At 36.3% G+C, this 19,098-nt stretch overlaps 1 protein-coding gene across 4 annotated transcripts in view; it reads left to right on the top strand.

Annotated features, from left to right (window-relative positions):
• The window catches only part of MTR (5-methyltetrahydrofolate-homocysteine methyltransferase), a 48,274-nt gene extending 31,480 nt beyond the window's left edge, over positions 1–16,794 (top strand). For all 4 annotated transcript variants that reach the window (XM_021390146.1, XM_021390145.1, XM_021390142.1 and 1 more), the window contains exons 22-33: positions 766–866; positions 2,283–2,350; positions 3,182–3,302; positions 5,806–5,887; positions 6,667–6,765; positions 7,659–7,734; positions 9,036–9,191; positions 9,925–10,121; positions 12,531–12,731; positions 14,097–14,289; positions 15,040–15,152; positions 15,286–16,794. In XM_021390146.1, the coding sequence (XP_021245821.1) occupies positions 766–866; positions 2,283–2,350; positions 3,182–3,302; positions 5,806–5,887; positions 6,667–6,765; positions 7,659–7,734; positions 9,036–9,191; positions 9,925–10,121; positions 12,531–12,731; positions 14,097–14,289; positions 15,040–15,152; positions 15,286–15,372 (1,494 nt within the window). In that variant the 3' untranslated portion in view covers positions 15,373–16,794. The remainder of the gene's footprint in view (positions 1–765; positions 867–2,282; positions 2,351–3,181; positions 3,303–5,805; positions 5,888–6,666; positions 6,766–7,658; positions 7,735–9,035; positions 9,192–9,924; positions 10,122–12,530; positions 12,732–14,096; positions 14,290–15,039; positions 15,153–15,285) is intronic.

The raw sequence follows: 19,098 nt of genomic DNA, 5'->3' as shown, positions 1-19,098 counted from the left end.
GCCTTATGAGGAGCGGCTGAGGGAGCTGGGATTGTTCAGTCTGGAGAAGAGGAGGCTCAGGGGAGACCTTATTGCTCTCTTTAACTACCTGAAGGGAGGTTGTAGTGAGCTGGGGGTCGGCCTCTTCTTTCTTGTAACTAGTGACAGGACGAGGGGGAATGGCCTTAAGTTGCACCAGGGGAGATTTAGACTGGACATTAGGAAATTCTACTTTTGTGAAAGAGTGGTCAGGCGCTGGAATGGGCTGCCCAGGGAAGTGGTTGAGTCACCCTCCCTGGAGGTGTTCAAGAAACATTTAGATACAGCGTTGAGAGACATGGTTTAGTGGGGTTGTTGGTGGTAGGTGGCTGGTTGGACTGGATGATCTTGTAGGTCTTTTCCAACCTAGCTAATTCTATGATTCTGATTCTTCTCACCATTGCACTGGAGAAAGATTGCCCTTGATGCATGACCAGATGAATGATCATGAACCTTCATATCCTAGTGTTTTCAATATTTAAACTATTTATTGATGAGTTTTGCATTTGAAACAGAAGTACTCAGAGTGCTGTCCAATTCTGATTTTTTTTGTGTGGAGTTGTGTTATTTTTCTTAACAGATTTGAAAAACATGCAATCAATTTGCATGAACATGTCTTGTGCAAGTTTTTATTACCTGCATCTTATGAAATAGTTGTTTGTATTGATTGTATCACTTCTAGTGATATTGAGAGAATATTGACACTTATGAGTAATTGAATTCTTGTGCCATTTGTTCAACTTCCAGGATCCTTATAATGGTACAATAGTACTAGCAACTGTGAAAGGTGATGTACACGATATTGGCAAGAACATTGTGGGAGTCGTTCTGGGCTGCAACAACTTCAGGTAAAGAGACTAAAACTGGGTAGCTGGGAGCATAACTGTAAAAAGCTAGATAATTACTATACTAGGCCTGGTGCAGCTGTGGAGATAATTGTTAGAAATGGGCATATATTAGGAACTGTCCTCCCTTCCCCTAGCTTTGATGGGGAACATAGATCATACCAGCTATTACAAATGTGGAGGTAAGAGGGAACAGCGTTTTTCTGTAATACCGTTTTTCCTAAGAAAGTGAGATCTGAGATGAATGCAGTTTAATATTAATTGAAAAATAGGTGGGAGCATCAAGTTTTGTATGTAATGTTAGTTAAATGTAAGTATAAAGTCTTAAACATAGAAGTATAATATCTGAAGAAACCATACAGGACAATTCCAGTAGGCAAGACTGCTTGTGTGTTTTGTGGTATGCTGGGAAAAATGAAGCCTTGTCAGATTCTAATGAACGTCTAAGTATGCTTTTCAAGCTGTTTGTTGACTACAAGGTATTAAAAACTCACTGTGGTATGTTTTCTTAAATAAGAGATTTTAATTCTGAGCTTCAAAAAGTGGGACTTGAAGAAAAGCCAGCACTTTCATGGCCTCTGTGCATATGGGAAAGTTGACAACAGTGTTGGAATGAATGGTCATGTTTCTATCAGAGCCCTCTGTAAAGTGTCTGTCAAGTCTTGTGCGGACCTGAATGCTTTGGAATTCCGTCTTTTCTTTCATTTTATTTTGTTTTTGACTTGTTCTTTAAAAGAGAGCCCAGATAATTTCATCATTTTAAAACACAAAGCACTGAAGTTAGTAACAGCATTGTGTATATCCAGCATACCTTGTTTCATTACTTCCTGAAATTCTGTTGACTGTCTTCAAACTATCTCAATAATTATTATTTTTTTTAACTTAGAGAAATGGTGTTTTCTGTCACCATGAATATGAGTGAGACTGAATGAAACCAGCAGCCTTGCATGGCTCGCTTGTAGTGGGGATGTGGGAAAAATAGGTAGAAACTTTGACAATGGCTTGGGCTAATTGGAATAGAGTGCTAGGTGAGGAAAGCTCAGTGTCTCATTTCATAAAATGTAAGACAAAAAAAAAAACTAAAGTAAATCAGCTTATATTCCTGATGTAAGGTATGATATCCACAAAAATGTTTAGTATTGCCTGAATGACCTCAAATGAGAAAAATTAATCACCAAAAAAAACCCAATTTTCTTATGTACTGTGTCACTAGGAACTCTGATGTATTGAAAATTTTTTCAGGCTCATAGTGTTTCTATATTGAAATTCCCAACAGTTCTGTGGAGAGAAACAAACAAAAATTAATCTCAATTTTTACTTCAATAAGCCATTCACAGTAAGAGCAATGTGTTTGCCCTCTAACAGAACCATCTGACTACTTTATAAAAGAATCTTGTGTCATCTCACTTCTTTTCACAGAGTTATTGATTTAGGAGTCATGACTCCATGTGATAAGATATTGAGAGCTGCTGTTGAGAACAAAGCAGGTATAGAGAGATTTCATTAGTACTCCTGAATTATTTAATTTTAAACCGTGCTCTCTCTTTTTTCCGTTGTGGTTTTTTTTTTTTTTGCTACTCATTGCATTTCTGTGCTGCCTATTATTTTGTCAGACTACCTTCAGATAAATCAAAACTTTTCCATTAACAGTAATAACTATTTAGCATTTGGCTTTTCCATGAAACTTAGTCCAAGAAACTGAAAACCTGCGTTAAAAGGACAACTCTACTAGTAGAGATGTTTTAGTATCTATTTTGCGCATGGATAAATGGAAATTTGGAAGATTGACTAACTTTCTGTTGGGTTTTAGATGAATATAAGAATTTGGCCTTACCAAACCAAGGAAAACAGAATGAATTATTCTAGTAAAAAAATGAACTTTCTGAACTGAGTTACAGTTGCTGTGAAACAGTCTTGGAAAAGATGATTTGTGTGGAACATAGGTGGTGAAATTGGAAAGCATTTGCTGTTTCTAAGAGCAGAGTTTATAATTTTGAGTGCTCAGCCTCTGAGGTTTGAAGTTTGCTAATCAGAAGTATTTTATGTTTATTGTGAAACTAGAGCAGTAGGTGTTCAGCAGCTGTGAAGACTGAGAAATCTCTTAAACTGAGGACTGAGAATCACTTTCATTCTTTGAAAGCTTTCTAATTTAGGTAAAACCTGCCTTCTAGATTAGAGATTACCATGTTTTCCGTCTCAGAGTTTTGTATCTGATGTATGAAGCTTGAAATTAAAGATTTCCACCCTAAAATGATTCATAAATTTTTTACAGGATTTTCTAAACTTTCTATATGTATGTGTTTGTAAATTTCAAATAGATATAATTGGTCTGTCTGGTCTTATCACCCCATCTTTGGATGAAATGATTTTTGTCGCCAAGGAAATGGAGAGATTGGCAATAAAGATTCCTTTGCTGATTGGAGGAGCAACTACTTCTAAGTAAGATACCTCTGGGAGGATGGGGAATGTGTACAATAATAGTGTTAACTGGGGGGAAAATCTCTGTAGCCATTTCTCTCTCCCTGTTTCCTCGCTTTCCCCAGACACATATGCTTGGTATTTATTTACTTAAGACTGAATATTATTTCTTTTATCAAGTGCTGAAATACAGTACTATGATGTAGTTGGGACAGGGCAAATAGCCGACGCTGTTAACTTTTCATTTTTGCAAATATGTTTTGTATGTGGAGATAACTTCTAAAAATTAACATGCATATTCATATGAATATGGTTCTGTTATTCTAAAGGGTAGAATGGGCAGCATTCTGAATACGAATGATTTTGAGACTAGAGATGGTCATATCTCACATCAGGGAGTTACTGTTTTTCAGAAAGTTAGTATTTTCCTGGAACATTTGTCGCACTGTGCTGATTGGGTTGAACCTCCAATCCTGTTCAAGCAGGCTGATAGAGGATGCATTCTAGCAGCTTGCCTTTAAGAAGGTACCATTTTGCGTTTGATGGGCTGAACCTTCTTTTGTTGATGTCTTGTTCTCTCTGATCCATTCAAATGAAATAATACAGCTGCTATGATATCCTGAAGAACAGTGCTGACAGTTCGCTGACATCTAGTATTAACATTACCACAGATGTATTTTGGGCATTGTGTAATGGCCTTGTGTCATACTTTGCTAAGTGGTTTATATACACTGTCTTTGAGTAGGTGACAGCTCAGAAGGCTGCAGAGGTGATTTCTTGCATAACTAAAAGCTCTTGGCAGTATTGCTTTCTTTACCAGAGCAGCACATACTCCATCAGAACCATTAGCTACGTGTGTTTTGTATTGTTGGCCGTAGCGAACAGGGAATAGCAGGACCACTACCTGTATTAAAACCGCAGGACCAATAAAGACTATATCCTTTTTCTTCTTTTTCGCATGAATGTCTTTACCTATGACTTTGGTACTGAGAACAAACATGGTGTTTTTTCTTAAACAAACAAAAAAATGGATGAGGCATTATTCTAAGTGGAGGGCCTTAGGGAGCCCTTTTTTTCTGTCTTTTTAGTGTCCGTAGAGCGCTGTGGTGTAATAATTGATGTAAAATAAGCAGCTTCAAACAGATTTGTAAAATTTATAGGTAGAAATGAATGCCGATGGCAGCATAAGTTTTGTCCTTAAATGTAGAAATAATTGAATAATATATAAAATATGTTTTGTTTTCATAAACAATTTTACTCATGTGAACTCTGTATATATGTAAATGTGCACGACTAGACACATAGTTTCTTTAAAATGTGTCAGATGGAGGTATTCTTTATATAATAGCGGATTATGTATTTAATTTTACTTGCACAGCTTTGAGTTTAACTTCATGTATTCTGAAAAGCTGGGTACATGTTAGAGCTTGCTAATGAACTGTCTGTTTACTCTCTGAAATAGATAGACTTCATGATTTGTAATGGGTAGACCATGCGTACTTGGAAAGGCAGAAAATGAGGTTAGTTTGAAAGAAGGAGGCTAGATTTTGACTACAGAATCTATGTAATGAAGTTTCATTTTAACTTAAAAAAATGATGTTTGCGTTATTGCTCTGTGGTTTTTTTTAAATTCAGATGTTGACAAATAATGGTGGTTTTGTTGTGGTAATGTTTGTTTAAAAAAAAATAGGTACCTGATGATACAGTGCCACTGTAAGATTATGCTGTTTGTTTTCTTTGTTCCTATCAAAATGGATGATAAAGTATCTTTCTTTCTAATAAACTGAGCTGCTAAGATCAACAGTGTATCACCTAGAATCAAATTATCTTAAACAACTGGTTACTTAACTGTTGCACAGTCATCATTAACCTTATGTTCAAGTGTTTTTACTATTTGATAGAACCTGAAGAAAAGCGATTTTAGGCCTCAGTTCAGAGCTGCCAACTTTTGATTTGAATATGAGTGTATATAAAATAAACTGGGAGTTCTTAATGCACATAACTAGGCTGACATAGCAGATGCAAGTCTGTTCTATTTTATTGCCACTGGCAGAATACCTTTCTGAGGTGAGTGGAAAGCTTCTGCCTCTGACGTAGAGCATTATAGAAATTGAAGTAATCATCACTGGAATATGTTAATGTTAATCCACAGACCCAGAAGATAGTGTGTTGGTGGGAAAGCTGTAAGATGAGCAAACAAGATTTCATCTTATTTTTTCTAGGTTTTTTTTTTAGGTTTAGTTTGGAACTTTCTCCCTGAAATTTCTGAGAATTAAAATAATGAATTGCTGTCTTGCAGTCAGCTGGCAAGGCACTGAGGGAATGTAAGCTGTCCCGTTATTGTGAAGTGTTCTGATGCTCTTTGAAGTAAAGTTTTTGTGTACCTATTATTAAAAATCTGCTGCTCATTGATGGTTCCTTGTTTTGAAATTCAGGTCTGTGCATTGTCAGGATGTATTTCATATTTTCCTTCTTTTGTTTGTTTCAGTTGTGAAATGCTCACTCTTCTTCTTTTCCATTTAAGAGCACACACAGCTGTTAAAATTGCCCCCCGATATAGTGCACCTGTAATTCATGTCCTGGATGCATCCAAGAGTGTTGTGGTTGTAAGTTCTAATTTATATTTTCTCATTTATGCAAATACATATGCCCTGCTTTTCTTTCTTACGCCTCTCATCTTTTTTGTCTAAGATTTAACATTATGGCAAAAAATGAAGAGATACTACAGAGACCACTTCCTAAACTACTGTTGCTTCAGTAATTTTTTTTGTAGCAACTTAGTTATCTTATTGAGCTGATTTGACTTATTGTCATTGGATACTTACATTTACATGTTAGTTCATCTAATGATGGTGACATGATTCACTCTGAATCTTTGACTGTAGTTCTGAGATGTTTAAAAATGAGGAGTGACATGATTAGATGTGATCTGCTGTTCTCCCTGTTTTATTTGTGAAATTATTGATATAGCAACAGGAGAACAGTACTATGAAGTGGCTTACTGGAGGTTTTTGGAATAGGAGCTCACTCCGTTAGACAAATACATCATCTTAGCAAAAAAATGAATGCTAGAAAGAAGTAGGGTAAGCTAAGTGTTGTTTCTTTGACAATTCAGCCTCTAAAGTCATAGACCTTTTTGGTCTTTTGAGAGCTAGATGGGACTCTGCTAATATTACCTGTGTAGAAGGGCAGTATTCTCACTAATTATTCTATGTTTAGATATGTTTTGAATGTAGTTTGCGGTTTAGTGGTAAGGCTTGAATTAGTATTGTCAGATGTAATTGGGTAAAGTTCATGGAAACTAGCCTCTGAAAGACAGCTTAGTCTGAAATTCATACTGTGTCCTTGCAGTATGTACTTAGTGCATTCTCTTTCCTTTCTGCAGTGCTCCCAGCTCTTAGATGAAAGTGTAAAGGATGATTTCTTTGAAGAAATATTAGAGGAATATGAAGAGATTAGACAAGAGCACTACGAGTCTCTCAAGGTACAAATATAATTAATCTAGCTTCTTTTCTTGTTTTAAGTGGTTGGTACTTATATCATTACTAACTCTGAGTTTCAGCTCTTTATGAAGGCCTTGAGATATACTTGTGATGATTTTGAAAAAAAATTTTCTAGCCTGCAGTGGATAATTCTGCAGGAGTCTAATATACTGCTGGCAAAGGCTTGATTGTCTGAAATCGAAAACTTGCTGATATATAGGATATCTCTGTGGGATGGCAGTCACGTCAGCTTAACCAGTCTACAGGAGACCAGTGTTTTCCTATGGCAGTAGCTGAAAGCAGGGAAATACACTGAGGTAACTAAAATGACACTGTTGGCTTTTGCTGATCCCATGGTGTTTTCTGTTGAGTATTTCACACTAAGACATTTTACTGTTGTCTTTGTGTTGTTTTGGTTAGGGATCTGAGCAGTTTCAAAGTAGAGAACTTGGACTCCAATTTTAGGAGAGTGAAGAGGAAGCAGGAAGAAATGAAAGGTGGGGAGTGGCAGCGCATGTATAGACTAATAATGTTTGACTTTTCTGATGTTCTTTTTGTAAAGAAACATAGAAGCAAACTGAAAGTCATCTGACTCTTAGATGGTCTCTTGATAGACAAAGATAAAGGTTGAGGCCTCTTACTCAGAACAAGGAGACCAGCCAAGTTTAAGACCATCTTTTTTAAGATCAGTTCACAAACTGAGATCACCAAGTGCAGGGCTCTCATTTAAAGAGAAGTTTGTAGTGAATTCAGCTAGGAGTTTGTGGAATTGAAATTAGTTTTTCTCAGAACTGTCTCGTAGAACGTTTTGTCTAGAACTGTATGACCACTACAATGGTTAGAGTTTGTCTGAAAGATGGGTGTTTTTATTAGAGTAACCTTTATGTCCATACAGGAAAGAAGATACTTGTCCCTACAGCAAGCTAGAAAAAATGGTTTCCATAATGATTGGTTGTCAGACCACAAACCAGGTCAGCTTACATGTTGGTGGAGGTGGTGATTTTGCTGTGTCTTTGTTTCATTTTGTTTATTTAATTGGATGATGCTTCATTAAACTTCAGGCCTTAATAGAATTGTGTTAGATAGTGTAACTTGAATAAACTCATGTCTGTATGAGCAGACTTTTTTCCATTGTGTAAGTTCCATTTTGCTGATCTGCTTCAACTTTATAATTTTTCCCAGTAATTAAAAACAACAAAACATCTCAAAACAAAAGTTAATAAGAAATAGGGGAAAAAAAATCTAAAACAGAGTCACCTGTAACACCTTATAATCAAAAATAAGTGTAACGCTCCCTTTCCAAAATAATATTGAACTGGCTCATGCTGCAAAGCTCATGTACTGCTTTTAGGCAACACAAGTGGTGATGCAGAATTTTATCAAATTCCTTCTTACAACTGAATGGAGAAAGAGGTAGACATTTTTTCTTTAAATACTAAACACCGGAAGTATAAACAGTGTTCCACAAGAAGTTGCCTTCTGCAGTGGCATTAACACATGACTGCTTTGTCTCTTCGTTTACAAGACTATTGCAGGTTAACTCCTCTTAGGCAGCTAGGCTCCACACAGCTGCTCACTCCGTCCCACCCCAGTAGGATGGGGAAGAGGATCTGAAGGATAAAATTGAGAAAATTTGAACATAGTACCACATGTGCTGCTTCAAAGAGAATTAGATCTATTCCAGTGAAAACCAGTACAAACTATTAGGGAGATGGTAATTTTCAGTAGCTCATGTTAATAAAAGCTATGTTATAAAGTAGTGAACAGCAGAGGTAAAACAAGTACAAAGCTTTTGGCTACATCATAACGTAGATCCATATCTCTTTCTCTTCTCATGCATACACACAACAATGTGTGATGGTAGCTCTTAGAAATTCCATATAAATTGACAGAGCTATTTTACAATATCATAGCAAGTTATGTCTGTATATAGAAAGTGGTATTTGTAATTATGTATGACACAAGCCCATAAAATCTTTTGGGTATGGCTAGGTTGATTTTGGTCTTACATTGAATATTTTGTCCTGTGAAATAAGTAGAGAAGTCCAACATCAAGTAAGGGTTGATTTACAGGAAAGTAGAAAAGGCCTTATATTTTCTATTTTGACTTTTTATGCTATGACTTGGGAAGGATGTGGCAGTGAGAATGTTAAATTACTTTAGAAGAGGTCATCTGCAGTAGTGGAGGCTAGGAAGCATAAATTATGCTGCACATATAAGAGCAGTATTAAATAATTGTCTTCATGTCAGCTTGTACTTCTGATTCCTACAGTTAAACCAAAATTCATTGGTACAAAAGTCTTTGAAGATTACGACCTGAAGAGGCTAGTAGAATACATTGACTGGAAGCCTTTCTTTGATGTTTGGCAACTTAGAGGAAAATATCCCAACCGGGGTTTTCCTAAAGTCTTTAATGATAAAACAGTAGGTAAGTAATGAAATTCCATTTACTTTGTGCACATGCAGCATTCAGATTGTGAGTATTCTGAAGTAGACAGAGATGGTGAAAGTGCATTATGGAGGTTGGCGGCCCTGCCTATGGCAGGGGGTTGGAACTTGATGATCCTTGAGGTCCCTTCCAATCCAAGTCATTCTATGATTCATTGACACTTAAATGTTACTGAAATGATTTGTGTAAAGCAGCATGTACTGATAGGTGAGGCAGGAAAGTGTTTAGTCATATTTAGAATTCACCTGCTAAAACATGGGCTGCTATTTTAATGAGAGAAAATGGCAACAGAGCAATTAGCACACATCCCTGTTAAGGATGAAGATGTCAAGAGGGCTCTTTCTCTTTTTAATACTACTCAGTAGGCTTTGGAATACATGATGAAACTGAAAGCATGACACTGAAGTGAATGTTCTGGATCTACTGCATTGTGGTAATGTAGGCTCAGGCACACTTTCCCTATGGCTCATTTCATTCCGAGTCCTCTGCCCCTGCTAGGATGGTGATGGCTGTAGCATTTGTTTTGAGATATTTATTGTTATGACTGTGTAGACATTATCACACTGCTATGCTCACTGTTTGCTATAGCTGACAGATTGTTGCAGTAGAGAATTTGGTGGAAAATGAACCGATCTTCAGCAATTCTTAAACTTGTTCAACTGGTTGTGAATGCTTGCCTTTTCTAAAGGTTTTGTCTTTTTTTTTTTGATAGGTGAAGAAGCACAGAAAGTTTATAATGATGCTCAAAATCTTCTGAAAATATTGATTAATCAAAAGAAATTACAAGCCAGGGGTGTGCTTGGATTCTGGCCAGCTCGAAGTGTTCAAGATGATATCTATTTGTATGCTGCCGAGGAGGCAGTGGGATCTTCGGAACCAATAGCAAAATTCTGTGGCCTGAGGCAACAGGTAAAGTGAACGAGCACTTGTTAAATAAAGTGATTTTTTTTCTGAATTGCAAGAATAGAACAGAAATGCTGTAATAAATTCTCTGCAGTAAAAAATTGCCATTATCTGTCTGCACTTGTTTTCCCATTTCTTTCAGTAAGAACAAGATCTCACTAGTAATGACCCAAGTATTTCTATTGTAGTATTTGTAGTATTTTGCATTGTAATAGTTGTACAGAATGCTTCATAGACTTGGCAGCCTCAAATCTCTGTTTTCTGTCTTCATTTTATTATCCAAACCTTTCTAAAGCACTGTCCTGTATGTATTCATCACATCAGTCCTATGTGCTAAGTCAGAACCTAATGAACCTTAATTCTATAATACTATCCCTGGATTCTGCCTTAAATTTCTGTTTGGATATGTTAAAGATTAAAAATACTTTTAATTAAAATACCTGGAAACTAAAGCTCGGTGGAGATGAATGTTTCTGATAATATTTTTATGTAAAATTCCTCATACGAAGTGGCAGTTTAAAATTAGTTTGCTGGTAATTCCAGTTGTGAGAGTCATTATTTTAAGTATTTATGCTCAAATTGTACTGGCATTTGCATTTATTTTGATAACTTTTACATTTTCAAGATATTCTGCTTCTCCTTCTTCCTTGCATTTCAGTTTGGCTTCTTCATAGTTCATATATTTAGGCATCAAATGTGGCAGAAACAAATCTAACAAATACTTTAATTTCTGAAATACATTTTTCTTATTCTGTGCCAGTATTGCAAAACTGCACTAGAAGTACGTAGCTTGAAGTTTATCTACCAGCTCCCTGGAATACATAATCTATTGCGTGGAGACTGGTCCTAGTGCATCTTGAAGTCCATGGCAGATGTTTATATAAACAGTTCTCAGAAACATTCAGGGGAGTTTGTTCCAGGGCCTAACGACCTAGTTAAACATTTTGATAGCCCATGTAAATCAAGTTTATTACATCTTTTTTTCCTGTGTTTTTTTAATCTCATATGTTTGCAATTATTGAGGATTTCTGAGAGGTTAGGAGCATGCAACTACATTACTGTGGGTACCATTCTTCCGAACTCTTACCTATTTTAGCTGAATGTATTTCAATCTAGTGTACATAGTGATCTAGCAGAGGCTTCACCAGAATAAAACAGAAAAGAATAATTGTCTTGTGTTTTGTATATAAAATCTTCCTCAGTACACAGAGTTCTCTCCGTGGTGTTGTCGTTATTAAGCATGAGATGTAAATCTAAAAGTTGGAGATGTTTAGTATTTTCTTGTAATTATGATCATTACAAAAGAAATTTCAATAGGGAACAAATGAAGGAAAACAAAAATTCTTTTGTTTTATGTTACTTGTTATAACCTAGTAGTATATAGAATTTACTGGCCATTTCTCTTTGGTTTTGAGAGGTGATGGTGTTTTTTATTTCTTAAACAACATTTGGGATTGGGTTAAAAGCATTGTTAAACACTGAAAATAGTACTATAGAGTAAGAAAATGTGGAGAGGATTTTTCACCCAAGTAAAACCCATCAAATAATTTTATTTCTTTGTAAGTTGCATAGATTTACAGGAGTTGTCCCACTTTTTTTTTTTTTTTAAACAGCAGTTGTGTTCCTACAACAAATACTGATTTCATCCTCAGCTTCTTGTTAGATGTAAAACTCCTTGTTAGATGCTGTTGCCAACATTCAGTCACCTCTTTCTATTCCCTTTTTTCCATTTTTAGGAAAGGATGTGGTGAGTGGGATCTTTCCTTTTTGCATAAACTTCCTTGAACCTTGTTTGGAGTTCAACTTTTCAGTAGTGATAGATGAATTTTGTTTCAGTTTGTATGTGGACAGTGTACACCTAGTTCCTGGGGTACTGTTTTTTCTGTACTAGTGAGCATGTGGTTTGTAGCATAAGAAACAAGGAGTGTTTATAGATTCTCACAAGCATTCCGTAGTGGGAGTTGCTGAAGAATTCTACAGTTTGCATAGTTGAGGTGCAAGCTATCAACTATCCATTTTGCTGACAAACATGGAATCTGAGAGTTACAGATGGAAAATTCCTCTTTGTCCCCAGTGGTTGGCACACGAGCGTTTGCTATTTTGTAATACTTTGTCTGCAGAGTAAGCTGTTAAATCTTACTAGCTGTAAATAGAACCAGAACATCTCTCTATATCTGTTCAGAACAGCATCTCTCTCCTTTTGACATTTTGTTTTTTAGTGATCTAAACACCCACAGAAGAATAGAAGTGCTTTTCATCTAATTCAAGGAAAGGAAAGCTGTTGTTGCTCAAAGACTAGTTAGGTGTTTGCGAGAAATGCTCCAAGCCCTTTAGTCATAAAAATACTGGATCAATAATGCACTACTAATATATATTTTTTTTAATGTTCTGGCTTATTTGTCTATTTTACTTCAGGCTGAAAAAGATTCTTCCTGCACAGATCCGTATTACTGTCTCTCTGACTTCATAGCACCACTGGATTCTGGCGTTTGTGACTATTTAGGCCTTTTTGCCGTAGCCTGCTTTGGTGTGGATGAATTATGCAATGACTTCAGGAGACAGGATGATGAGTACAATATCATAATGGTAAAGGCACTTGGAGACCGACTGGCTGAGGTATGAGGTTTTATCATTTTTCCTTGCAAATTTTCTGTGTTCTAGATTTGACAAATTACTGTCTCAAGTTTTAGTGTAAACTTAGACTGTTACCTTAGAGTACGCTCTGTATTAAATCTGGAAGTGAATTGGTTCTACGGAGCTTCTCTTAAGAGGAGAGTCATTTTCTGAGCCAGAAGGGAGTTGGCTATCCATACCTTCCAGCTGCAAAAACTCCTCCAAGTTCTTTATGAGGGTTTTGATAATAGGTAGAATTTAGTACATTTTTAAACAAGGCTGCTTAAGCAAACCTGTCTTTACATCTTGCTTCAAGTACAAGAGAATGAGTGTTCAGACCCAGATTGAACCCCCCAATATTCCTGAATTGCTTGACATTGCATTGATGTGCTTTCAGCTTTAATGGTAACCATGCAGATGTGTCCAGAGCACAAGTCTTTTGACTTAAAGTCAGAAAAACCTTAGGCTTAGACAGGCATACTCTTAAAGCTGTAACTGAAGTGGTTTAAAAAGTTCCTTCCCTTCTCTCCAGCTCTGTCTGTCTGCTTGTCTCCATGCTTATGGCTAAGTAATCAGTGTAAAATTTACAGGAACTTCAGTGCAGGGAAAGTAGAAATAGCTGTAGTTGTGTATTTTAAACTGTAATAGAGTTTTAGAAATTATTATTTGCCATTGAAGGATAGTTACTGTAGGGGAAATTTCTCCTGAATGCAACCATTGCTGGCAAAGTAGTATAATCTGTAAGAGCAGGTAAAAAAAACCGCCGCCCACCTTCAGTTGGAGGAAAGATCTGATGCTGAAAAAGAGCAGTAGTCTGTATTATATTTGATACTAGCATGGCCAGAATGATGTGGCATTCCGTAGGTAGATCTGGATGAGATATCCAAAATAGACCTAATGTCTTCAGTGCTATAATGATATAATACTACCATAACCTACTGAACTTCATCTTCTTTAGTTACCATTCTAGATAATTCTTTGACTGTGTAGGATTTTAAAGCAGGATAATAATAATAAAAAAAAATATCTACCAATAAGAGAAAAAACTAAAACACCTGAACTAGAAAAATAAGTATGGTATGGGAATCTTAATGTGATCAATTTTTTCACATATTATAAGATCTCCCTCAAAAAATTAAAGTGGAAATGAGGAGAAAGTGTTTATAATTGCGCATCTTCATCAACTAACTATTGCATTAGTTTCTACAAAAAAACCCCAAACCAACAACCACCATGTATGTATTTGTGGAAACTATATAGTATGGAAATTATATGTATAGTTTCCACAAATACATATATGGTGGTGGTTGTTTTTGGTTTTTCGTGTGTGTGTGTATATAAATATATATATTTGCACTGTATTTCAAGGCATTTGCTGAGGAGCTTCATGAAAGAGTTCGAAGGGAATTCTGGGCTTACTGTAGTGATGAGCAGCTAGGTCTTTCTGACCTACGCAAAATTAAATACGAGGGAATTCGGCCTGCTCCTGGTTATCCAAGCCAGCCTGACCATACAGAAAAACTCACAATGTGGAAGCTTGCAAACATTGAGGAAACAACAGGTAACTACATCAGCCTTACTAAGACTTTTAAACTGTTTTTGTGTTAATAAGAGAATAAAATGCCAAGAAAACAAAGAACTTGAGTGTGCAGAGCTGCATGTAAAATGGAACTGACATGGTTCTGAAAATTGCTGCTTTTCCCCTTTCATTGTTGCTTTTCTTTTTCCTCATGCAAAGAAAAAAACAGAAAATACTTCCAGTGCTTTTGCTAAAGGAGTTTTGTTCTTAATTAGCAGTTTGTATGCAAACAGGGCTTTGCTACACAGAGAACAAAATTCTAGCATCCTTATGGCTACAAGAAGACATTCCAGATATAAACAAAATAAAAGCTAATTCAGCAGTGTGTTTCCTGGTCCACAGAAACCTTGAGATGGTAACTTTTTAAAAAGAAGAAATTCTATTTGTCTTCCTCTTATATTTTACATATTGAACATTTCAGTGTTAGTTTGACACTTCTGAAATAGCTTCCTGTGTTTCAAAAGCTCTAGCTAGCCATTTCATTTTTGAAAATATCCTTTTTTTCCTGCAAACTATGTATTTACTTTACAGTATTATTGTAATGAAAATCTGCAATATATTTAAAGCTATATGTATTTTCTTTGGAATGGATAAGTAGAGAATGGTTTTATCTTTTTAACTCATTGGAAAGCTTGATTTTGAGTTTGCTTGAAGCTGTCCAACAGAAAAAGACTCTGAACTTGTTCTCCAAATTGATAATAAGCATAAGTATGTTTTCATTCTCTTTTTCAGGAATTGGTTTAACTGAATCACTAGCAATGACACCTGCTTCTGCAGTTTCTGGCCTCTACTTTTCCAGTCCCAAATCAAAATATTTTGCTGTTGGGAAGATATGTAAAGATCAGGTAACTTGCACAGTCCATCGAGGTAGTGTTACAGCATTCAAAAACAGCTTTTGTCCACATGCTTTAAAAATGTCTGTCAACAGAAAAAGCCAGAGTTTCCAAATTTTCATTGTGTTTTCTGTTCTCTTTGCAGGTTGAAGATTATGCACTGAGAAAAAAATTGTCTGTGGCAGAGGTGGAGAAATGGCTGGGACCCATTCTGGGATATGATACTGAGTAACTGTGGGAGATGCATGGACAAGCATTTCCTTTTGATGGTCCATTTGCCAGAAGGAAGAATGAAGTGGCATCTATTAACTTTCATCACTGCCCTTAATATTCATTGGAAGTGTTTTGTTGTTTTTGTCACTAGTCTGGTCCAAAAAGAGCCCAGAACCACAACTACCCCAACAAACTAAATGAATTCAAGTGCAAGGAGAAAATCCTTCCTATTGGGAAGTTCCCTTCCATCCAGCTCAATATTTTGTCTTATTGTTCCTAATTTTTGATCAAGGAACTTATATTGCAGATGTGCCAGGTACTTGGGACCATGAATGCATTACAGATCTCTTAGTCATAGCAACATGCAGCTAGTTGCAGGGTGAGATGTGGAAGTGTCACTCCCCTCCTGTCCTTAGGAAGGCTTTGAAATGAGGGCCATGTATTTGTCCCACTGACTGTGGACTGATGTTGAACAGAACTTGATTTCTGTTATTTGAACATGTATTAGCAAGGCAATGTTGTACAGAAATAGGATGTGATTTTTTTTATGTGAAGTCAGCAGGTTTTAAACTGAGTTACCAAGAACAGCTGATGTATGAACAGATCTCCTTGTCTCAAATCTGTCTGCTCCAAATTTAGGTCTTGTGTGCAATGTTGGTTTTTTTGGTCTAAATAATAACTCGGGTTTTAAAATACTTTGTGGTGATGACTGTAGTTAAAACTATCAAAAGAATATAATGTGCTGGAGCAATATCAGAGATGCTGTATTATGATAAAACATTAAATGAGATGACTGAGCCTGTTTAGTTGTCTCATGCTTAATTTCAGCTGGCCACAATCTGTTTATACTCTGTATAAAGTGTAATGATACTTTCCTGTCTTCCTGTCTCACGGTTATATTCTGAGGATTAATTCATGTTCAGAAATGCTTTTGTTTGTGAAAAGTATGAGAAGCATAATTATTAGTATTATCAGGCATTCAGAAATCTTGGAGCTGACCAGTGTTCTACAAACTTGGAAGCTTCTGGGCACCTTAATTTTAAAAGCAAATAACAGCAACACTGTCATAAGTAACAGTTAATACCATAGGATTATTCTTCAGATTTAACTTTAAGTGAGCTAATTGTTCATAATTCTTAATAATCCCCTAAAAGTGCCTCAAGTATTATTTAAACGCTAATGTCATAAAATATCATTGCAGGAAAGTCTCATTTTTCTGATCTCTAACTGTAAAGAAAATACCAATTTTATGAAGAAAATTTACTTTTAAGTAGTCTATCTGTGGTCTAATAATGTTATAATTTTTGTAATATTTCTATTTGACTTTATGCTAATCTTTCATCAACAGCTTGATAAAGGTTAAGCTGTCAATGGTGTTATTTTAGAATTCTTTGTATGGCAATAAAGATTGCTGCAATGTGAATAAGTGATTTCAAAAGTAGTATATAAGCTGTATTATTAACCTAAAAGTATAAATGCTGCTGTCAGATTCTTAAAGTAGTTGAATGTCATAGTTTTGGCTGGGATAGAGCTAATTTTCCCTAAAGAGGCTTGTTTGATGCTGGGGTTTGGATTTTTGTGAAAATAGTGGTGGTAGCAGTGATGTTGTTAGTTGTTGCTGAGCAGTACATATGCAGAGTCAAGGTCTTTTGTATTTCTCACACTGCCCTGCCAGCAAGGAGCTGGGAGAGGACACAGGCAGGACAGCTGACCAGAACTGGCCAAAGGGATGTTCCATGCCATATGGCCTCATGGTTAGCAATAAAAGCTGGGATAAAGAAGGAGGAAGAGGAGACTTTTGAAGTGATGCCTATTGCCTTCCTAAGGAATTACTGCATATGCTGAGTCCAGCTTTCCTGGGAGAGTCTGAACATCTGCCTGCTCACATGTAGTAGTGAATGAATTCCTTATTTTTACTTGCTTGCATGCATGATTTTTTTTGTAAACTGTCTTTATCTCAACCCATGAGTCTTATCTTTACAATCCTCTCTTCCACCTCACCTGGGGAGAGTGAGCAAGCAGCTCTGTGATGCTGAGCTGCTGCTGGGGTAAAACCACAACACTGAGTGTGTTCTTAACCGAATGCTTTGGAATGTGTCATCCGTTAATGATTTATAAAAATAGTATCTCCCTTTCTCTGCATATTAAGAGGCATAAGATATATCCTTGTTGATCAGCTGATTCTTGTTGCTGGAGTGGTACCTTAATAGAATGCTCTTTTATACTGCCAAAATACTGGGGGGGAAAAAATCATGATAATAATGAAAATTGGGCCTTGAAGTATGTAGCCTGTAAAAATTGAAATCAGTTTTGGTTTCTTTTTCATATGTGCACCTTTGCTTCAGTGAATGTTTGGGATATCCCCTCTCTACCACTCCATATCTTCAGTGTTCGAAGGAGAGTGTCTTATTAGTCTGAAATTCATATTGGGAACATGCAAACGAGGTCAGAGTTGGACTTGAATGGCTTGATTTTGTTAGTTTGTTCATTTATTTTCCTGAAATCAATAGCACATCATTGAGTGACCACAGCTTTCGTGGATTCATACTGACAGAATAAGTAGGTCCACTTCGGTATAATGCAGTGGAGGTGTTACCTTGCATTATAAGCAGTGGCTTTCAAACGCTATCCCACTTACTTTATTCATATGCTGAGAAAGATCTTCATCTTTGCCTGCAAAACTTGTCATTGTGAGAACATGTTTGGAAGACTTACTCCTTGTTGTTATGCAAATGATTTTAGCGGGACAGTTTTGAACTGTCACTTGACATCCTGAGTAAGAAATATCGTTGTTCTTCTTTCCAAAGATAAGGTAAATTATGATGGAAAATGTCTCATAGTTCTACCGATTGAGATGCTCATTTATATCAAGCTGTACTGAAAAGCTATGGTAAGAATTTACCTCTTTGAAGTAAATGAAATGGAACTTGCTACTATCCAGGAAAGATGGACAATTTTAGAATGCATACAAGATTTTTTGCAGTGCTTTTCTAAGTAATACTAACAAGGATGTAAGAGATGGTGCAAAATTAAGAATGTTTTGTAAACAATTGTTCTAATTTTCATGAATAATTTACTTTTGATACTCATATTTTTTGTCAGTCTAGCAGCAGGGGGATTAAGTTTTGAGGCAGATAAAATTTATTGGTGACTGTTGAGAGAATCATAGAATAGTTTGGGTTGGAATGGCCCTATAAAATCATCTAGTTCCAACTCCCCTGCTGTAGGCAGGGATACCTCTGACTAGATCAGGCTGCTCAAAGGCCCATCCAGCCTGGCTTTGAATGCTTCCAGGAAGGGGGGGATATTATCCCTAACCTTGCATCTTCAGTATGAGATCTATTTCAGTGCTGCTGTTATTCCTGGGAAGACTGTAGTTCAGTTTATTTTGTGTGGGAGTGATAGTAAAGGTGAGATCATGCTGTTCCTACCGACACATCTCCCTGATTTATTGTGTATTTGAGAATATCTCACTGCTTGCTGATGAAATTTGAGAATTATTTGCATCCTTGTTAAACAGTATGAATCTTTGTTCACCCTTTCAGTTAATTTTTTTTCTGAAGGTGATTTCCAGAAACAGAGTAATAGTGAGAGGGAGGCCTTTGAGAATAGTAACTGTTAAAAAGTTTTGTTTTTCAGAAAGAGTCTAGTTTACTAATAACTGTGACTGAGTTTCATGAAAAATTGATTCAAACATCGGCTGATTTACCTGGACATGTCTTGGAAAAAAACTGGGTGTAATGTT

The sequence above is a fragment of the Numida meleagris genome, chromosome 3 (assembly GCF_002078875.1).
Source record: "Numida meleagris isolate 19003 breed g44 Domestic line chromosome 3, NumMel1.0, whole genome shotgun sequence".
NCBI lineage: Eukaryota > Metazoa > Chordata > Aves > Galliformes > Numididae > Numida > Numida meleagris.
The sequence above is the reverse complement of the archived record's forward strand: the minus strand, read 5'-3'. Positions and strand labels throughout refer to the sequence as shown.